This window comes from Coturnix japonica, chromosome 3 (genome assembly GCF_001577835.2).
Source record: "Coturnix japonica isolate 7356 chromosome 3, Coturnix japonica 2.1, whole genome shotgun sequence".
NCBI lineage: Eukaryota > Metazoa > Chordata > Aves > Galliformes > Phasianidae > Coturnix > Coturnix japonica.
Window position 1 is genome coordinate 10,262,286 of NC_029518.1, and position 19,096 is coordinate 10,281,381.

Sequence of the window (19,096 nt, forward strand, 5' to 3'; positions counted from 1 at the left end):
GCTGTAGATATCTCATGTTGCTTAACTGTCTTTGCAAATCTTTAAATCAAAACTGTCTTCCACCGGAGACCGTCTGATTTAAATAGGGATCAATTCAGGGGAATCCAATGTCCTGTGCTATGCAGGTTGGGCTGTTTGATTGCATGGCTTTGGTTTCGTCTTGTTTTAAGTTTAGGACTTATTTTTTCTTTACAGCTTGAAACTATTGAACTGTGTAATCAGAAACCATTCTGCGTTATTGATAGAAGCACAATACAACAGAAGGCAGGAAGCAGGATAAGTGTGGGTGGCCGCTCCACTTGTAGAAAGCAGAAGCATCTTGAATTTGAGGAAACATGTAGCTGACTGTTAGAACTACAGGGAAAGAAGGGTTCAATCATCTTCAGTCATGGTCTTCTTTCTTTCTTTATTTGGAGGGGGCGATGACATCCTGTTACCATGCAGGGATCTATCGCGTATCACACAGGAAAAAGATCTGAATTGGAGGAAACTGAGAAGTAGTAAATTGCACAGAGGAAAAATACCCTCTAAGTATTTTTACCTTTACCCTTTAAGCTTTTAGAGCCCTCGAATACTTTATTTTTTCTCAGCTAAATAAGCACATTAGGGTTGTTCCCATCCTACCAGATCAATTGTATTCTGATATTTCTGAGTGAGTCTCTCTGACATTTTGTCATGGATGCATTTTTCTTAAACCTTAACCTTTCCGGGTTACCTGATTTACGGCTCATATAATATACAGACTCACGCTTGAATTCTCCTTCAGGAGTCAATTTTTTAGTAAGGTCAGCACTGTCTTCAGTCACGTCTACATTAGCATGATTAAGCTACCTCTGTAAACGTTCCACCTTGCAACTAACAGCTCATTATCATGAGATCGGTCTGGTACCCTTTATCAACAAGGTAAGGCCCATAAAGTATTTAGAACCACGTTAAAAGTTACTTCTGATTGTCTCATCAGTATAAAGGGAATTCAAGTCAACCGCAGAGAAAGGGCATACATTAATCAAACGAAGCACCAGGTTCTTTTTCTACTTCCTATTAAGCTATTTGCACCCCAGAGTTATAACATTTGCTATAGAAGCTATAACCCCAGAGTTATTTCCTTTGCTGTCTGCCCCAGGACTTGATCACTCCCTTGGCTTTTTTGGGGGGGCTCAGGAAACCTATCAGAAAGAATTCCGTCGGAAGGAGCCCAGGTTTAATATATTTTGCTAGGCTTTGTGAGACCTCTGGTGGCCAGATCCCTTCCTTGCAGCTCTGATGGTTTTACTACACCTGCAGTTGGGAGAGCTGTTGGTCCGCAACTTCAAACGACAGCTTTAGAGAAGGAAAAACCTCATCTAAAAGGCGTTTAGCGACATCGTGTTTTGTTTTAATTTCCTTTTACTTTTCTCCTGAATTTATGCTGTTAAAAACAAGTTCTTATTTTGTTGTGTACTGTTACAAACCAACCTCCTTCTCTGGAGATATTTAAGACCCGCCTGGACGCCTACCTGTGTGACGTGGTTTAGGGAGCCTGCTTTGGCAGGGGGGTTGGACTCGATGATCTCTAGAGGTCCCTTCCAACCCCTACAATTCTGTGTGATTCTGTGATTCTGTGAAGCACACCGTTGTAAAGCCATGCAGCGGACTGCATTCTAATGCATAAAAATCTTCTGCTTTTAAAGGAAGAAGAGCTCCTGTTACCTCAACAGCCATTTCTTTGCTCCTACCTGGAAACCCACAGGGAATGGCCGGCAGCCGTGCAGTCTCCTGCTCTGGGGCATCTCCACTGCACTACACCGCTCTCCTCACAGCACAGCTGGGCAGAAAACTGCCCTAAGGCAGGTGCACGGCTTCCCTCGCCCTGAGGGTATCTTGTTTTGGTAATAGCCTCAAATTGCGCTTGGGGAGGGTCTGGTTGGACAGTAGGAAAACGTTTATCCACACAGACACCCTTAATCGCTACCACGGGCCGCCCAGAGAGGCGGACAAGGCACCACCCGAGGGGGCGGAGCGCTGCCAAGATGGCGGCTCCTCCTGACGCGGGGGGCGGGACTCGCGGGGGGCGGGAATCGCGCGCTGTTTTGGCGCGCTCCGGTGGCGGGTGTTGTTTCCCGCCGCGGCCATGTCTCGTCAGAGCTCCCTGCTCCGCTTCTTCCCCAAGGCCCAGAAGCGGGCCGTCCACACCCCTCCGCCCGCCGGCAGGGAGAGCCGCTGCCGCACTGCTAAGGAGCAGAATGGCACTGAGACCAACGTCAGGCCTGCGGGGCGTAGCAAGGAGAATGGCAAAGCGGATGGAGCGGCCGCCGCGGGTAGCGGGTAAGCGGTGCGGGGCCTTGGGCCTGCAGGGGGCTGGAGGGCTGAGCGATCCCCTGTTCTCCTGAGAGAGGCGGGTGGCTGTGTAGCTGTGTAGCGTGGCCGTGTCCGGTGCATAGCCCGGGATCTAATATTAACTAGCAGCTGGTTACGCGCTCCTCCACTCTTAAGAAATATAAGAGACGTCGGGTGGATCGGGGAAGGAGTGCAGAGTGGTGCCCGGCGGAGTCTGGGGGAGCGAAGCACACAAATAAGGCTGAGGGGGGATGTGGGCGCAGTTAGAAATATCCGAAGGTCTGAACTAGGTCACAGCTCCCAGCAGCTTCCCAGGCCCTTCCTCAGGCACGCCGCTTGCTGCACTGCATGCCTTCCTCTGTGAGGAGAACGCTCGTTAATCCCTACGTCTCTTGTCTGTGCAGTGTCTCTTCTGTTTATTCTCCCGGGGACTTGGTGTGGGCCAAGTTGGAAGGATATCCCTGGTGGCCGTGCCTCGTCTACAACCACCCCACGGAGGAAACCACTGTCAGAGGGAAAGGGAACTCTGCTCGCATCCACGTGCAGTTCTTTGATGTCAGTCCCACGAGGGGCTGGGTCAGCATCAAGTACCTGAGGCCATACAAAGGTAGGAGATATCGGTAAATTGCTTGCTTTGAAACAGATGCCAGTGCTTTTGGTTCAGAATCTAGAGTATGGTGTTCTCCATAGGAAATGAGCAGCAAAACCAAGACCAGTGTTGAGAGTGAATGCATGTTTTATACTTCCTACTGTTAGAGAAAGTAAGTTCTTGTGGGTTTTGGGGTGTTTGTGGCTTTAAAACCTTGAGCTCTCTTGTTTGTTGGGCTACAATGAAAGCTTGCTTATGTTATAAAGTTTTTCTTTTATTTTCCGCTTGTGTATAAAGAAAATCCAGGAGTTCCATCATAAGGGTATTGCACTTAAGCCAAAATGAGTTTTAAAAGGGTGATGTTACTCCAGCGTTAGTACAGCCTAGTGTAGGTGAATGGGCCCGTGGTTCATATGCATCTTTCCTGAAAGCATTCTCAAATAATCAGATGCATTTTTAAAACAACGTACAGTATTTTTAGAAGCAGATGTGGGTTAGAAGAATTGAGCTACTTACCATAATAATTGCATTAAAATGAGAGAAGTGCAGGATGTTTAAGCACACTGCAAGAAAGGTGTCTAATTCAGAACCAAGTATGAATATTGAATACTTTGCATTTAAATGAAGGCGAAAAGCACTTTTAAAAATGAAGTGTTGAAATCATTGGTTAAGAGAAAAAAAAATATTGCTTACAACTGAATAAGTGTAAACACCACAAAGCCAGGCTTTTAACAGTTGGGTATGTGAGAAATCAAGTGATTTATGTATAAATAGATAAGTGAAAATGAAGATGTTGCACATGAGTATGCAGTTAAATTGTATGATGAGATTTGCTCCTGCAACTGTCTGTCATTGTTAAATGCAAAGTATTTTTAGATTGCCTCACTGCATTTGCAGAGCTAAGATGAAGATCTAGTTTGTTGTTGATATGTTGTGTTTAAGTGGTATAAGTAGCTCCTTGAAGCTTCATACTTGGGTGCTGAGAGCCCGTAAATAAGCTACCTTTGGCCTATGGTTAACTTGGAGCTAAAGTTTGAGCTAATAGCAGCTTTCCAAGTGACCTGCAAGTCAACAAGTGTAAAGATGTGTTCAGGCAGAACCTGCTGCTTCATGCAGACAGATAAAAGCAGAAAAAGGAACCATCCTTCCCCTTCTGAGGCATAATCTTCTCTGTCCTCAAGATGAGTATATGGTATGTTATGTATACACGATTCATTCATTCAGCATAGCATTAAGGTGAATCCCAACTTCTCTGGGGATCCTTTCTAGAAACCACTCTGTAGGTTGGTTGCCTTTGCTTTTTGTCTTTGTTTTCAGGTAGTTGCCTTCTACAAGGAAAGAGGAGCTACATTGCTATGGGGATGCGAGAGGAGGGAAAATACATATTCTTGGTATTAAAAGTGTACATACTATATGTGGTATAATTAATAATTTAATCTTATCTAATTGCTTGAATACAGTTAAAAGGAAAGACAAGCTCTAGCTGGCTAAATGCTGGACCAACTTGGTTTCTGACAGATGGCTGTTTTGCAGGCTCATCAGACAGAGAGGTGCTGAAGGGAGGAATGTTTTACAGCACAAAGCCTGAAATTAAGAAAGCAATGGAGCTGGCAGATAATGCGATGAGCAAAGAGAAAACCAAGCGGCTTGAGCTGGCTGTGTGCAATGAACCTTCAGACACTGAGGAGGAAACGGAGGTAAAATATTTCTTGCTGTCGTTTTCAGAAATAGAGCTAGAACTTAGAAGCTGTCTCTTGGAGCTGAGCATGGAGTGTCCTCCAACTCTGTGGTACAGTAATCATTGCTTGTCTGCTCCTTGGCGGTGCATACAATGTATGCTTATTCCATTTTGTATTGTCTCTGTGCCGTTAGATCATATGCTGATCTTATACCTTTTCTAGTAAGAAAAATAAGTCTAATGTGTCTTCACTGTTTCCTGACCTCAGAGAAGTTTCTTAAATTCTCTAACATGTATATATTATAGGTGGCAGTTTATTTCCCAGTCAAGAATATTCTGTGAAGTTAAACTGCTGTGAGGCCGTGACTGTCTAGTCTTTTGCTTGAAGTATTGTAGCTACTGCATTTGTGTGCTTCTTCTTGAAGCTACGATATTTTACTTTGTTGGGCAGAACTTTTAATAGGTTAAATAATTTCTCTTTCAGCAAATGAGTGGAAGTGCTTCAGGCGACAGTGATGACAGCAATAGTGAGGAGGATGTGAAGGGCAATAAGCGAGTACCAAACAGCGAAAGGGCCATAAAAGCCAAAAGAAGAAAAGTGCTGGATTCGGACAGTGATCGTGATGGTTCTGATGTAGAGTTCAAGCCTGATGTGAAAGAAGCAGCAAGCAGCGAGGAAGCCAGTAGTGGAGTGGATGAAAATGAAGCTACTGACGCTGAGACAGATGCAGAGAGCATTGAAGAAAGTCCCATAAAAATCCCTTCTAAACGGAAGAGAGGAAATGTTAGCAAGCCTTCTAAAAGGAGTAGCTTAGAAAATGAACATTCTGAAGCACCCAAAAGAGTAGCACCGGTTTCATTAGAAGCCAAGTCTAAGCTGACGTCATTTGCAGCACCTGAAAATTTTGAGTCTCAGGCAAATGCTTGCAGTGGAGGCACGAGTGGCTTTGCAGCATGGGAGCATGAAAAGCTTGAGTGGTTGCAGGAAGGGAAAAAGAAAGACGCACACAGGAGGCGACAGAATGACCCTGATTATGACCCATGTACTTTGTACGTACCTGAGGACTACTTGAACAAATGTACGCCTGGAATGCGGAGGTGGTGGCAGCTGAAAAGTCAAAACTTTGATGCGGTGATTTGCTACAAAGTTGGAAAATTCTATGAATTGTATCACATGGATGCAGTCATTGGTGTGAATGAGCTGGGCCTGATTTTTATGAAAGGCTCGTGGGCTCATTCTGGCTTTCCAGAGACTGCGTTTGGCAGATTCTCTGCTATTCTGGTTCAGAAGGGCTACAAGATAGCTCGTGTCGAGCAAACAGAAACTCCTGAAATGATGGAAGCACGCTGCAAGGCAACGGCCCACCCAACCAGGTTTGACAGGGTTGTACGCCGGGAAATCTGCAGAATCCTTACCAAAGGGACTCAGACTTACAGCATTATAGACTGTGATCCTTCAGAGAACCACAGCAAATACCTTCTGTGTGTTAAGGAAAAAGAAGACTCCTCTGGACAGCGTGTTTATGGTGTCTGTTTTGTTGACACATCAGTTGGGAAGTTTTATGTTGGCCAGTTCTCAGATGACCGGCACTGCTCGAGGTTTAGGACTTTAGTGGCGCATTACACTCCCGTGCAGGTCTTGTTTGAGAAGGGAAACCTGACTGTGGACACTCAGAAGATACTGAAAAGCTCGCTCATTTCTTGCATTCAGGAGGGGCTGATCTCTGGCACCCAGTTCTGGAGTGCTTCTAAAACACTAAAGGTTCTTCTTGAGGAAGAGTATTTCAAAGAGAACCAAAACCCTGAGAATGGGTGTGTTCTGCCCTCTGTAATCAAATCTCTGACTTCAGAGAGTGACTCGCTGGGGTTAACTCCTGGCGAAGACAGTGAATTGGCTTTGTCAGCTCTTGGGGGAATTGTCTTCTATCTCAAGAAGTGTCTGATTGACCAGGAGCTGCTGTCGCTGGCAAACTTTGAGAAGTATGTCCCTGTGGATGCTGATAGCGCAAAAATGGCGAGTTCCAGTAATTCCTTTGCCAGAACTGACCGGCGCATGGTGCTGGATGGAGTCACTCTGATGAACCTGGAAGTCCTGCAGAATGGAACCAATGGAAGCACGGAAGGCACTTTGTTGGAGAGGATTGATTCCTGCTGTACACCGTTTGGGAAGCGGCTCCTGAAGCAGTGGCTTTGTGCTCCGCTTTGTAATCCCGCATCCATCAATGATCGTTTAGATGCTGTCGAGGACCTTCTGGCTGTGCCGGCGAAACTGACTGAAATTAGTGAGCACCTGAAGAAACTTCCTGACCTTGAAAGGCTGCTCAGCAAAATTCACAGCATTGGATCGCCGCTTAAAAGTCAGAACCATCCTGACAGCAGGGCCATCTTTTATGAAGAGATTAAATACAGCAAAAAGAAAATTGCTGACTTTTTTTCTGCGTTGGAGGGGTTTAAAGTAATGAATGAAATTGTCAATGCCATGGAAGAAGTTGCCAGTGACTTCAAATCTCGAGTCCTTAAGCAGTTAGTCACCCGCAAAGCCAAACATCCAGATGGCCGCTTCCCAGACTTGAGCGCAGAGCTGAAAAGGTGGGACACGGCTTTTGATCATAACCAGGCTCGGAAGACAGGAGTGATCACTCCAAAGGCAGGTTTTGACTCCGATTATGATAAAGCACTACAGGATATTAAAACTGCTGAGGAGGATTTACATACTTACCTTGATAAGCAACGCAAACTGCTTGGGGTCAAATCCATGCTGTACTGGGGGACAGGCAAAAATCGATACCAAATGGAAATACCAGAATCCGCCACATTGCGTAAACTACCTGAAGAATATGAGTTGAAGTCCTCCAGGAAGGGATACAAACGTTACTGGACCAAGGAGATTGAGAAGATGCTGGCTGAGCTGATGAATGCTGAGGAGCGAAGAGATGCGGCTCTGAAGGACTGCATGAGGCGTTTGTTTTATAACTTTGACAGGAACAGCCAGGACTGGCAGACAGCCGTACAGTGCATGGCTGTGCTGGGTAAGAGGCTCCTTGCAATTGTTACCTCAAGTGAAATCACTCCTGTGTAGTAAAGGATGAAATCTGACCATGTTAAGCCAAATTAGAGGGGGGAAAAAAAAGGGCTGTGGCCGGCCCTTCATTTATGGTTTAAAAACTCTGGTTGTGATAACAGCATTAATATGGCAGTGCAGGTGGGGTGCTGGGTCTCGCTGTTCCCAACCTCTTTCATAATTCCTGTTGTGGGATTTCTTTTTATCTTGTAGATGTCTTGATGTCCTTTGCTAACTACAGTCAAGATGGCGATGGACCGCTGTGCCGACCTGTAATTCTACTGCCTGCGGATGGTTCTCCTCCCTTCCTGGAACTGAAAAGCGCACGCCATCCTTGCATTACAAAAACTTTCTTTGGGGATGACTTTATTCCTAATGACATCGTGATAGGCAGTAAGGATGAAGATGGTGGTGGTGGAGCTTCCTGTGTGCTAGTCACTGGCCCAAACATGGGTGGCAAATCGACACTCATGAGACAGGTGACTGTCGAGCTACAGTATTCCAGAGTGCCTGTGTTTTGGTGAAGGGATCTGTGACTTAGCTGCTCATGAAGGTCCTTGTGGTGATCTGAGGGGTTTGCTATAATAACACTGCAGCCAAATTATAATTCTGGTTGAAAACGCTCACGTTTAGGAAGTAGATTGGCTATTTCTTTACTTTATTGGGGAGTAAGTTTTATTCCTCTTGTGAGAGAGGGATGGAAAATGCAATAGAGCATCTTTGTCTTTTTCAAGAGACCTTACCCAGGACTTGGTGTCATCTGACAAAAGATGCTTTGGGTTGAACAAGAGGCAACTGGGGAAGCAGCAGGGAGTTTGCCTTCTAAGCACTGCTTGCTGTGTTTTCAAGGCTGTCAGAGTAGTTTAGTCAGGGATTAACGATGCCACAACCTGGAGCTGTTAAAACAGAGGGGAAGTTTTATGTACTCGAGTCTTAGCTTTGTTCCCTTGTTCTCTGTGTGGAACCAGAACCCTGAGCACACAGTGAAAATTCACGTGTGGCAATGTTTGTTCTGCAGGCTGGTCTCCTGGTTATAATGGCTCAGCTGGGATGCTACGTGCCTGCTGAGGTCTGCAGGCTCACACCCATCGACAGAGTATTTACACGGCTCGGTGCCTCCGACAGAATCATGGCAGGTGAGTTTGTGAGCTCCAGTGTTCTGCCATGGACTTGGATTCTTGGCACATCTGTACACAGATGGGAAAGGGATGAGCAGGGTTTGGTTCCTAACCAGTCCACATCCCATCAGCCAAATTAAGCCCTCACCCTTCTCATGCCGGGAAAAAAAAACACCTTATGTTTATGATGAGTTTGCTTCAAGTTTCATTTTGGTTTGACTAAGGCCCAGTGCAGATCAAACACGCTTTCAGCTGTTCTTCAACGCCTTCACAGCTAATTTTTTCTCTTCCTTAAAGGTGAAAGTACCTTCTTTGTTGAATTAAGCGAGACTTCCAGCATCCTGCAGCATGCAACAGAGCACTCCCTGGTTCTCGTGGATGAACTTGGTAATCAGTCTGCTTTGTAACGGATGGGAACTGCCTGATTTGGGCAGTAGGGCTGTGCAGATGAGAGCAGGATACATAGAGGGAGCTGTAGTGCAGTGCCCTGATTTGTAACTGGATGCTACCCACGTCACCCCCTCTAAAACATGGATTCCTTGGGTGCACTGGGAACCAGCACGCTACCTCCCATCCTCCAATCCCTATTACCCTATTTATTTCCAGCTGAGTTTTCCTGCTGGCCTTTGCTAGATCACCTGCAGCAAACCTTTAGTGTGCCAGCAGCAAGTCTCAGAGCAGGAATGTCTTCTTTGCAGTACAGAAGAGACAGTGGCTGTTAGGGAGCAGATGCTGCAGTCGCTTGGCCCTGCTGGTGGCTCTCAGTGCTGCTGCTTGCTCTCCTCCCTGCCCTTGCAGCATGGAAGAGGGTTTGCTATGTATTAGTTTGCAGCACATCAATGAATTACATTTCTAAGTCTTTAGGAACAACAGCTCTGCTTCTATTGATCCATCTCAATGCCTGTGGGGGGTGGGGGGCCCCTTCAGTAGCAAGTAGATACGGGACAGAGTTGACTGCACCTTTTTGGTTCTTGGGGCTGACATGTTTTCCATTGCTCCACCAGGCCGAGGCACGGCTACGTTTGATGGAACAGCGATAGCGAGCGCAGTGGTCAGAGAACTGGCTGAGAACATCAGGTGTCGCACGCTGTTCTCCACGCATTACCACTCCTTGGTGGAGGACTGCTCGGGCAGCGCAGCCGTGCGGCTCGGACACATGGTGTGTATCAGCTGTGATGGGATTCTTTCTGGGCTGGCAGAGCTGGTGCTGTGAATGCAGCTCAGTCCCAGAGCTCTGATGGGAGCAGGTATTTTTGTGCATCTGTTTGTCCTGTGTGATATAAACTAACTGCTGGTCATTTAACCTTTTTAGGCTTGTATGGTGGAAAATGAGAGTGAAGATCCAAGCCAGGAAACAATTACCTTTCTGTATAAATTCATTGAAGGAGCGTGTCCTAAAAGCTACGGCTTCAATGCAGCGAGGCTTGCTGACATCCCAGAGGAAGTCATTCAGAAAGGGCACAGAAAGGCAAAAGAGTTTGAGAAAAAGACCATGTCACTGAGGATATTCAGGTGAGGCCTCTGTTCTCTATTCTGGATGTTGCTCACTTGGCAGCCATTTCACAATTGGGTTGCTGCTTTTCTTTACAAGAGCAAAGCATGGAAGTAAACCCCATTTTTGTGATTACTAAATGTGCCATACACCCACTGGGGAGGGGGACGTTCAGCCTGGCTGCAAGGCAGCAGATTGGATGCCATAGTTTGAGGCTGGGTTGCTGTGGCTGCTGAGGGGCAGGGTGGGAGCTGAGCCAAACCCAAGGGCCACAGCGCCGTGCTGCCCTTACACATGGGCTGACAGCAGCTGTGACACCACTGCACGTGCATCGGGGGCTCTTACCCCTTCATTCAATGACAGTGATGTTTTTTGCCTCCCTCAGGTTTCTGTGCCGGGTGGTGGACGGTGCAAGTCCTGATGCGGATGGGGTGGGGAAGCTGAGATTGATGCTCAGTCACCTCTGAGCTGGAGTTTTTGTTCAGGTTTGTCAAAAAGGTTGGAGCAGACAACGTTATGATCTAATAAACTTTATTTTTTAAAAATGACCATTTTTCCATTGTCTTTCCTAGGAAATTAAACCCTTTAATTCTTACCTACCCTCTACATAATGGTTATTGAGTACTCCACAATATATTAAGTCTAGATGTTATGGTACATGCATACACTTTCAGGCTGTTGATTACCCACTGTCACCAATACACATAAATGGAAAAAAGCTATGGAACTGTATAGGGCTGTATATATACTTGTCTCAGCTTCATTAGAGCAGGAAATTGCTGCGATTTCCAGCAGGTTATGTAAAGTAATGTCCAGACTGTTCAAAAAAAACTATGAACAGAGTAAAATACAAGACTGTTTTGAGGAGACTTTCTACTGTGTACTTTAAAACATAGTAAAATTTCACTCACAAAACTCAGTTAAACGGGTACTCTGTTTTATAGTGCATTAGAGTCTAGGAAGTCTCATTAAAACACTCGCTTTTCCTTGTTAGGGTGGGTCGAGTTCAGGCTATTGCTGGGGCGGGGCGGGAGGTTCTAACTTCAGAGGACACCAGAAAAATTGCTGGATATAATTTAAGATTAGTGTTTTCTCTTTCATAGAAAGAACGTACATACTGGGACATGAGTACAGTTACAGCAAGTCTAGGTGTGCTAACAAAACAGGACACATTCAAGTACAATAAGATTTTTTTTTTTCCTTTTTCTTTTCTTTTTTTCTTTTTTTTTTTCTTTTTTTTTCCTGGAAATTAGAAACGAACTACATGAGATTAAAGCATTAAAATCATATTTCTCAATTTGAATAAATGTTAAAAAAAAAACAACAAAAACAAAACAAAAAAACAAATAAATCAAAAGAAATGCAGAAGTGCTCGCTCACATTTTGTTCTTTTTACCATGTTACAAAAGCAAATTGGTACCCATGTCCATAAAGGCAGCAACAAAGAATGCTGCTTGTCTACAGAATAGTACTACTGCAAATTGACTGCGCTCCAATGCTACTTGTAAAAACACCAGCTTTCGCAAGTTGGTATCTGTACAAAATTGCAGCTTATGGTTGGTTGGTTTTTTTTCTTCACTTCTGTCCCTTCAAAGTCTCTGTTTACACAGTAATGCTAAAACGCCCAGTTCTGGTATCCTGAGTCAACATATTGCCACTTTCTTTTTTGGTAGGTTGAGCTCCATAGTGTCAACACCTCACACGGCCGCTTTAACACAGTCTCTTTCTGGAGAAATGGGCAGGTTTAACTTCCTCCAAAGCAAAGGGCTGAACAGTTACGAGATTAGAATGGCAGGACTTTCTTGCTGAAAGGAATTCAGTTGTGCTGCAATGTATTGGATTCTATAGGTGGAGCAGAGTCATATAGTGTATCTGTATCATGTGTAGGTTCTCCGGCAAGCGTACAGGGATTGGACAGTGTTCCAGCACCACAGTCACAGAAAAATCTACAAAGAAAGAGAGCTCTTTAGTTCTCTTGTTTGCATCACCAAAAGAGCTTGGGGTGCTGGTAGGAAACGTACCTATCGTGTCTGATGAATTCTACGTCGTGTCCTTGATGGCACTTCTTAATGCAGTTCACACAGATGGCGTTGCGGTCCGTGGTGTTGCAGGTGTGACACCTGTAGAGGAACACACGGGGCATGAAGCAGAGCCCGGGGGCTGGGATGGGGCTGGGGATGGCGTGGGGGCAGAGCAGCACTTTGGGACATGCACAGGAGCACAACACTGGAGAGCTTTGCTCTGAGTGGCATCGCCCGTGTGCTCTGGGCTGCGTGTTTCGGACAAGGAGCAGTGCCGTGTGCTGCCTTAGGGCTCAGGGTCGTGGCAGCCATATGTTCTCCTCAGCACAATAGAACCTGACCCAATCTCTGCTATCACAACTGTGTGCTACAGACAGCACAGCTCCTGGGGCCTTGCTAAAGGATGGAGGGGGTTTGCCTGAGGAACCCTGCTGGGGGTGGCCAGAAGGAATCTGTTACCTGTAGAAGTCATGCATGGGATAGCTGGTGTAACTGGAGATCTTATATAAACACTGGCCTCTACTGACAGCTTTTTCTATGGCATCTTGATTGTTCATTATCTTGTTATCTGTTGGGGGGAAAGAGAAAACAAACACAGAGTCAGTGACTTCTCAAAGACATCCAAATCGTTTTTTCTCCCCCAGCCTTTTAAGGCCTAGAAGCATTCAGAACAGTTAGTTCTATGTCTGTGTTTGAGTTCTGGCACTTCTGCATCTGAAGGGCTGCTGACAAGAAGGGGTCCAATACGAAGGCAAACCAGCGCCCAATGAAAACACAAAGCGACCAAACACAACCAACGAAGGCTCTGCTCACCTTTCATCGTGACGTTGACACCAGATGCGAGAAATAAACCCCCGAAGCGGTTGTTGAAAATCTGATTGCCTTCTAATGTTGCAGTCGCGTGATTTGTTATTTCAATTCCTGCCGTGGGTTGGGAACAGAGGAGAGAAAAGAGAAGTGGGAGAAGTCAGTCCTTGGCCACTGTGCGGCTGCACCTCCCCATGGAGCCGTGAGGGTTTCTGTATGTTTTTGTGGTTGTTCTTTTATCCATAAGTTCAAGGAGAAAAAGTACATTGACGTGCTTAGAAAGGGGGCAATGCAGCACTATAAACTGAGGTTCAAAGCCTCACTGAATCCAACAGTGCACCTTACCTTTCCTCAGACATCTTTTTATAATACATTTCCAAGAAGAGGACCTAAAAATCATCCCCATCTTCACCATTAACCCACATCTTCCACGCCATTTCTCCTGCACTGCTCTTGACAGCAACCTACCCCTCCCTCCCACTACACACAGCAACAACACCTTTAGAGCCGCCTCCTCAGAAAACTTCCTTCTTCTGGAAAAAAAGATGGGAGAAAACTCAGCATCAACTAGAAATACCTCCCAGACAACTTCATCCAATACTTCTAATATAACAGTGAAATAAATAGTATTTCACAGAAGGACGAGAAGGAAGACTATGCGCTGATCCTCAACGCATGAGCAATAAAAGGTATTTTAGCTACAATTCCAAAATCATTCCAGTAACAGAATGAAGGCTTTCCCACTCGCTTGTTACAAACCCTCAGTAACGTGGGGTAAAGAAACAGATTTAGCTCGGTGAACAGCTCACTCTAAGCTCTAACACTTCAAAATCTGATCTGAACAACACAAACCTGCAGCAAAGCCATCAAATATTCGATTTTTCCTTAGCACGGGGTGGCTGTTGGTGCTGATAAGAACACCAGCCTGGGCATTCCTGAAGATATCGTTCTCTTCCAGAAGACCTATCACGGAAGCAGCAAACGGGAGATTTCAGATTGTTAACATTTCCTCACCTGTAACCATGCCGTGAAATGTTCATTCCTTCCATTTGAGGAATATCCACCAATAGCACTGAAGTTAGTGAGTGAAGTTTAAGGTCACTGCAGAACCACAGGATGGGTTGGGTTGGAAGGGACCCTGAAGCCCACCCACCCCAAGCCCTGCTGTAGGCAGCGCTGCCCCCAGCAGCTCAGGCTGCCCATGGCCCACCCAGCCTGGCCTTGGGCACCTCCCAGGTGCTTAACTTGCATTTTAGTTACCACAGGACAGGAATACCTTAAAACGATTCCTTTAAAAGCGCCTCTTGTTTTTCCCCTTCCTCTTTCAGACTGGCAAAACCCAAAAAGTTCATATGCAAGATGTTGGCTGGGAAACTTGAATTAAGCACTGCCTTTCAGTGAAATGGCAAAGCTCACAGATGAGATAGGAGCACTGACGTAAGCAGTAATCAACACAGTCGTCTCAGATGAGATTAATTACCCCTCTGCCTCCCACAGTTGAGTATTAGTGATGTAATTAAAGCTAAAAAGCACCAAGTATGTTTGTTACAGCTATTTTAATACTTCAAAAGACAAGAGCTGGATTTCTAAAGAGTACTTTAAAATGGACACTGCTTAAACTGAAATTAAACTATTATCCAGGACACTTGGTATATGCCAGAAAGGGAAAAATTACCTCTTCCTCCGTTAAATATACAGATGCCTCCATCTCTTCCATCATGGATTTTGTTTCTTCTTAGTGTAGGATTGCTGTCTGTTTTAATCCATACACCAGCCATCGCGTTATCAAAGATTTCATTGTCTTCTATAAATCCAAGCCCTGGAGAGTAGGAAAGATAGTTAAATATATATATATATATTATAGTTAAATATATATAGTTATTTTATATATATATATAAAATGGGAAAAGATGATATGACAGAAGTGAAACAATTGGGGACAAATGAAACAGACCTACCAGAGTTATAAACAAGAATACCACCATTCTGACCTCCCCAGATCTTGTTGCGTCTGATTTTGGGGTTGCTTCCAGTTCTAGAGAAATGCAAAGAAATCATTTATCCCAGTTTCCCGTTACTCAAGGCCAAACTATGGCAGAGCCTCTACAGAAACATCTGACAGATGAGACTGGTTGAAACCTTAATAAAATATTCTATTTTCAAGTCAGCAAACAGATTTCAGTTTCAACACGCCTCAGAGGTCAATAACCAGCCTACATTAGAGACCATTCCTCCTGTTTAGGCAGAAGAATGAGAACGCACGTTACCTTATCTGAACCCCTGAGTACATGTGATTGTAGATGTCGTTGTCTTCTAACACGCCGTGTCCATTGTCGTAGAAATAAACTCCAACCTGGCACGTGAGAAACGTCGTTATTAGTTTGAAGGTAATGAAACACAAACTGTTCCTCTTTCTCCGTCCCCCCCCCCAGCACGCTGGTAAAACTCACCTGTTTCCCACTATGTATTCTGTTCCTCCTCAAGACAGGAGTGCTCCCCGTTGTCACCCAGACCCCAGCCAAAGTATTGCTGTAAACTTCGTTCTCTTCAATCACACCTTGTCCTTTTTCATGCTGAATACAAGAAGTGTAAGAGTCAAGAACATCTTGTAAGTGCTAACACCCTTTTGCTGCTTATACCCACCACCCCCACATGGCTCCTTAGTTAGATCAGTAGAACAAACAGATGAAACTCTCCATGTGCAGCATTAGCTGAATACCTGCTAAGTTTTGGTAGGAAGAGATGAAAACGTTTTCTTCACCAAAATGCAAAATGGTTGAGGTAACCTTACAGCTGCATCAGTTTAACCAAGAGGAGACCTTGCACTACACTTAATTCCTCACTTTACAATACAAGCTTCACCCTGACACAACTAACCTATTGTACAACCAAAGAAATGCAGTTGGTGTAAGCACAAGCACTCACTTTACACACAGTACCGTCCTTCTATAAGCTTCTAGGAACTGAAAGCAAGTTTTCCTGCCTGCCTGCAGGTAATGCTTACCACATAAATGCCACCATGCTGACCATCATGGATCTTGTTGTGTCGAACGATGGGACAACTGTTGGTTCTGATCTGTATTCCTGCTAATGCATTACCTGTTAACAGAAATGGCACTCAATGCAACTTCCATGCTCACTGTTCTCTGAATCCAAGATGCGGTAAGAAAAGCAGCTTACCGTAAATGTCGTTTCCTTCAATAAGGCCTCTTCCATCACCAAAGATATAAACACCACCTTGATTCCCATTAAAAATTGCATTGCCCCTAAGAAGCAAAATAGTTGTTATGGGCTCGTACAGCACTATACAGTAATACACAGAACTCAGAATATACAGACTGCACAGAACTCAGAATTGAAACAGAACAGAAACAGAACCTTTGTTTTGTGGCTTTTCAAGAAATACCCACTTCAAGTACATGCACAGCCAAACACAGGCAGCCATTTCATTATTAAACATACAGGAATATTTATAGTTCAGCAACCATAAACGAAATAAAGTTGCCCAATTCCCATTCCCACCAAAGCTCCACTGCCAGGCAGAAAATTATCAATACCTTATTGTTGGGTCGCTGTTTGAGGTAATCCAAACACCTGCAAAGTTGTTTGCATAGATTTTGTTCTCTATGAATTGTCCTCTTCCTTTTTCATGGACGTAGATGCCCCCAGTCTGGCCATGATGAATCTCACACCGAACCACTGTTGGATTGGCGTATGCTTTCACTTCAAAACCTGCTATCCTGTTCCTGTGGATGTTGCAGCTTTCAAAGTAACCCTTAAGACACAGAGCACACAAGGTTTCCTGTCAATGCCTTTGTAAAGTGAAGGCTCAATGTTCCAATATTCCTCCCCTTCCCAACATTGCTGTTATTTTAAGAGGGAACAGCACCTGAACTGGCAAAGTATCAGTACTTATTTGGGTAATTAGAACAGCTTATGTCACTTGTTTTTATGATCCACCTACTCCAACAGACACCACTTTGAAATTAGGGTTATGTGTTTTAACTGATGCGATTTTGTTCGCTGCTTTTCTACTCCAAAGTGTTTTTCCTCTGTACTTTCAGGAGGGTTTTCTTCCTTCTCTCTTGCAAAGATCACACCATTACAGGAATGCAGGTATTTCACATCAACTGTTTAAAAAATGTCTTTAAAAAACTAAATGAAAATCAGGGCTGTTTTAAGATTTCTTAAGTAAGTGTTCCCTGATGCTCATACTCTTCAATAAAATAAAAAAATCACAAAAATTTGCCTTCTGAAGTCTGGAACAGTCTCTATCTGAGAGTAGGTGGCTTTTATAAAGACCCCAGAGCAGCATAAAAGAACCCGCATTCATGATGCCAAACAAACCCTTTCTTTTGAGGGCAGAGGAGAAATCTGCTATATGCTACAAAAGGCCAACTGGATTTGTTATGCATTCTACAGAGAGACTGGCATAAGCTTCGCTTATATTCCGTACTGTATAAACACTCCTTTAAAATTCCCAGATCTGTAATATTTGAAAGAATGACTTCTCATTTGGGAATGAGGAAAATGAAGCCTTATGCTTAGGTCTCCATTTCAACATCGTAACTCTACTTCAGCTCATTCTTTCAGCCAACTGAAGGTTCTCTGTTGTTTGCACACAGTGACCCAACACCATTCCATCTGCTATCTTGTCTCTGGCACCTGGCAAGAGACATCTGTGTGTGGCAGGGAGGGCTGCCACTGGGCTCCTGCCTGCAGGCTCTGCATTCTGCATACGGCAGAACATTGCTGGTTTAGGAAGAAGAGGTTAAGTTTCACAGGCATCAGAAGACAAAGAACAGGCTGAGAACTTGGACGTGAAAAACAAAGCACTCTTTAACCTCTCAAGAGTCGGCACTGTGGTACAGAAACCCACGGGAAAATAGCGTGTAGGGTAGGAATCTGGCACTGGAATGTACTTGTCCCATTTCACAGTCACAAGCAGCGACCAGTGCTCACCAGCACACGGCAGCTCACAGGCTGAAGTGACTGTGCCCTGGTACAGTTGGTGACAACTCTCTCCTCTATGGAGACAGGCTGGGGGAGCTCAGACATCCACAAAGCACAGGAATATTTCCTGGTGGTCAGAGGGAGCCTCCTGTGTTCCAGTTTCTGCTCAGTGCCTCTTGTCTGTTACTGGGCACCACTGGAAAGAGCCCAGCTCTGGCTTCTTTGCACCTTCCGTTCAGGGATTTACATACACTGAGGAGATCCCCAAGCCTCCTCTTCTCCAGGCTGAAGACTTATGTCAGCAGCAAACAGTAACTGCAGCAGATGTCCTGACCAGCTAAAGCTGAGACCAGGAAACTGCTAATCAAATGCTACAACTAGTACCGTGCTGTTCCTCTATCCCTACTTCCCCAGCAACCTGGGTAGAAAGAAGAAAGGCCTCATTAGTTTCTTCTATACACAGTGTATCTTCTGTCAATACTATTTCCAGATCACCAATACTAAAAAACCCAATCAGACCTGGGTTACAATCAGCAAACAGAACGAGCACCTACAAGGGCAGGAAGACATGCTAACAAAAGGAAGAAAGACCCATAATTAAGTGAGCCTAAAAATACCCAGGCATCAAAATTTGCATCTTCTAGAACTATCCTCTTCCTTTTTTTCCATTGTAGAATACACTGAATTTTTTTGAAAGCTTTGCTATGTTATTTTCTTGCCATAGTTACATTTGCTATTTATTGAAATTACAGAAATTCATTTCCCAAAGTAAACACCTTCTTTTATTCCATAGGCACCCAATAGCTGGCCAACACTCCTCCAACACAGAAAAACCTCACGTTCAAGAGGAAGGTTAAAGCAAAGCAGTGGCTGAATTGATGCATGTAGTTCCTTTAAAATGTTGGAGTACTGTTTATTTGGAGCAAGCACTGAGTGAGTACAACTTAAAATGGTTATTTCAGTCAGACAACTGAACCTACTGAATCTGGATGGAGTGTGTAACAGTGAGATGAAATACATGGGGCATATGGAAGGAAAAGTGGGTCCAAAGGTCAGAAGAT

General features: G+C 44.7%; 2 protein-coding genes and 1 long non-coding RNA gene across 6 annotated transcripts in view; 1 reads left to right on the forward strand and 2 right to left on the reverse strand.

Moving 5' to 3' along the window:
- The window catches only part of LOC107310865, a 32,531-nt gene extending 30,538 nt beyond the window's left edge, over positions 1-1,993 (reverse strand). For both annotated transcript variants that reach the window (XR_001553783.2, XR_001553782.2), the window contains exon 1: positions 1,716-1,993. This is a non-coding gene — a long non-coding RNA (uncharacterized LOC107310865). The remainder of the gene's footprint in view (positions 1-1,715) is intronic.
- Positions 1,994-2,052: 59 nt separating this feature from the next.
- On the forward strand, positions 2,053-10,802 carry MSH6 (mutS homolog 6). Its single transcript, XM_015856898.2, has 10 exons — positions 2,053-2,304; positions 2,721-2,923; positions 4,439-4,602; positions 5,068-7,612; positions 7,858-8,123; positions 8,663-8,780; positions 9,060-9,149; positions 9,767-9,921; positions 10,075-10,274; positions 10,640-10,802. Exons 1-10 carry the CDS (start codon positions 2,111-2,113, stop codon positions 10,719-10,721), a joined length of 4,017 nt encoding a protein of 1,338 aa, XP_015712384.1. The 5' UTR covers positions 2,053-2,110; the 3' UTR covers positions 10,722-10,802.
- Positions 10,769-19,096, reverse strand: part of FBXO11 (F-box protein 11) — a 60,698-nt gene continuing 52,370 nt past the window's right edge. For all 3 annotated transcript variants that reach the window (XM_015856901.1, XM_015856900.2, XM_015856899.2), the window contains exons 12-23: positions 16,640-16,857; positions 16,263-16,348; positions 16,087-16,181; positions 15,533-15,655; positions 15,350-15,435; positions 15,041-15,117; positions 14,758-14,901; positions 13,935-14,045; positions 13,089-13,196; positions 12,735-12,843; positions 12,276-12,374; positions 10,769-12,200 (exon numbers count right to left, since the gene is read on the reverse strand). In XM_015856901.1, coding sequence (XP_015712387.1) covers positions 12,071-12,200; positions 12,276-12,374; positions 12,735-12,843; positions 13,089-13,196; positions 13,935-14,045; positions 14,758-14,901; positions 15,041-15,117; positions 15,350-15,435; positions 15,533-15,655; positions 16,087-16,181; positions 16,263-16,348; positions 16,640-16,857 — 1,386 coding nt within the window. In that variant the 3' untranslated portion in view covers positions 10,769-12,070. The remainder of the gene's footprint in view (positions 12,201-12,275; positions 12,375-12,734; positions 12,844-13,088; positions 13,197-13,934; positions 14,046-14,757; positions 14,902-15,040; positions 15,118-15,349; positions 15,436-15,532; positions 15,656-16,086; positions 16,182-16,262; positions 16,349-16,639; positions 16,858-19,096) is intronic.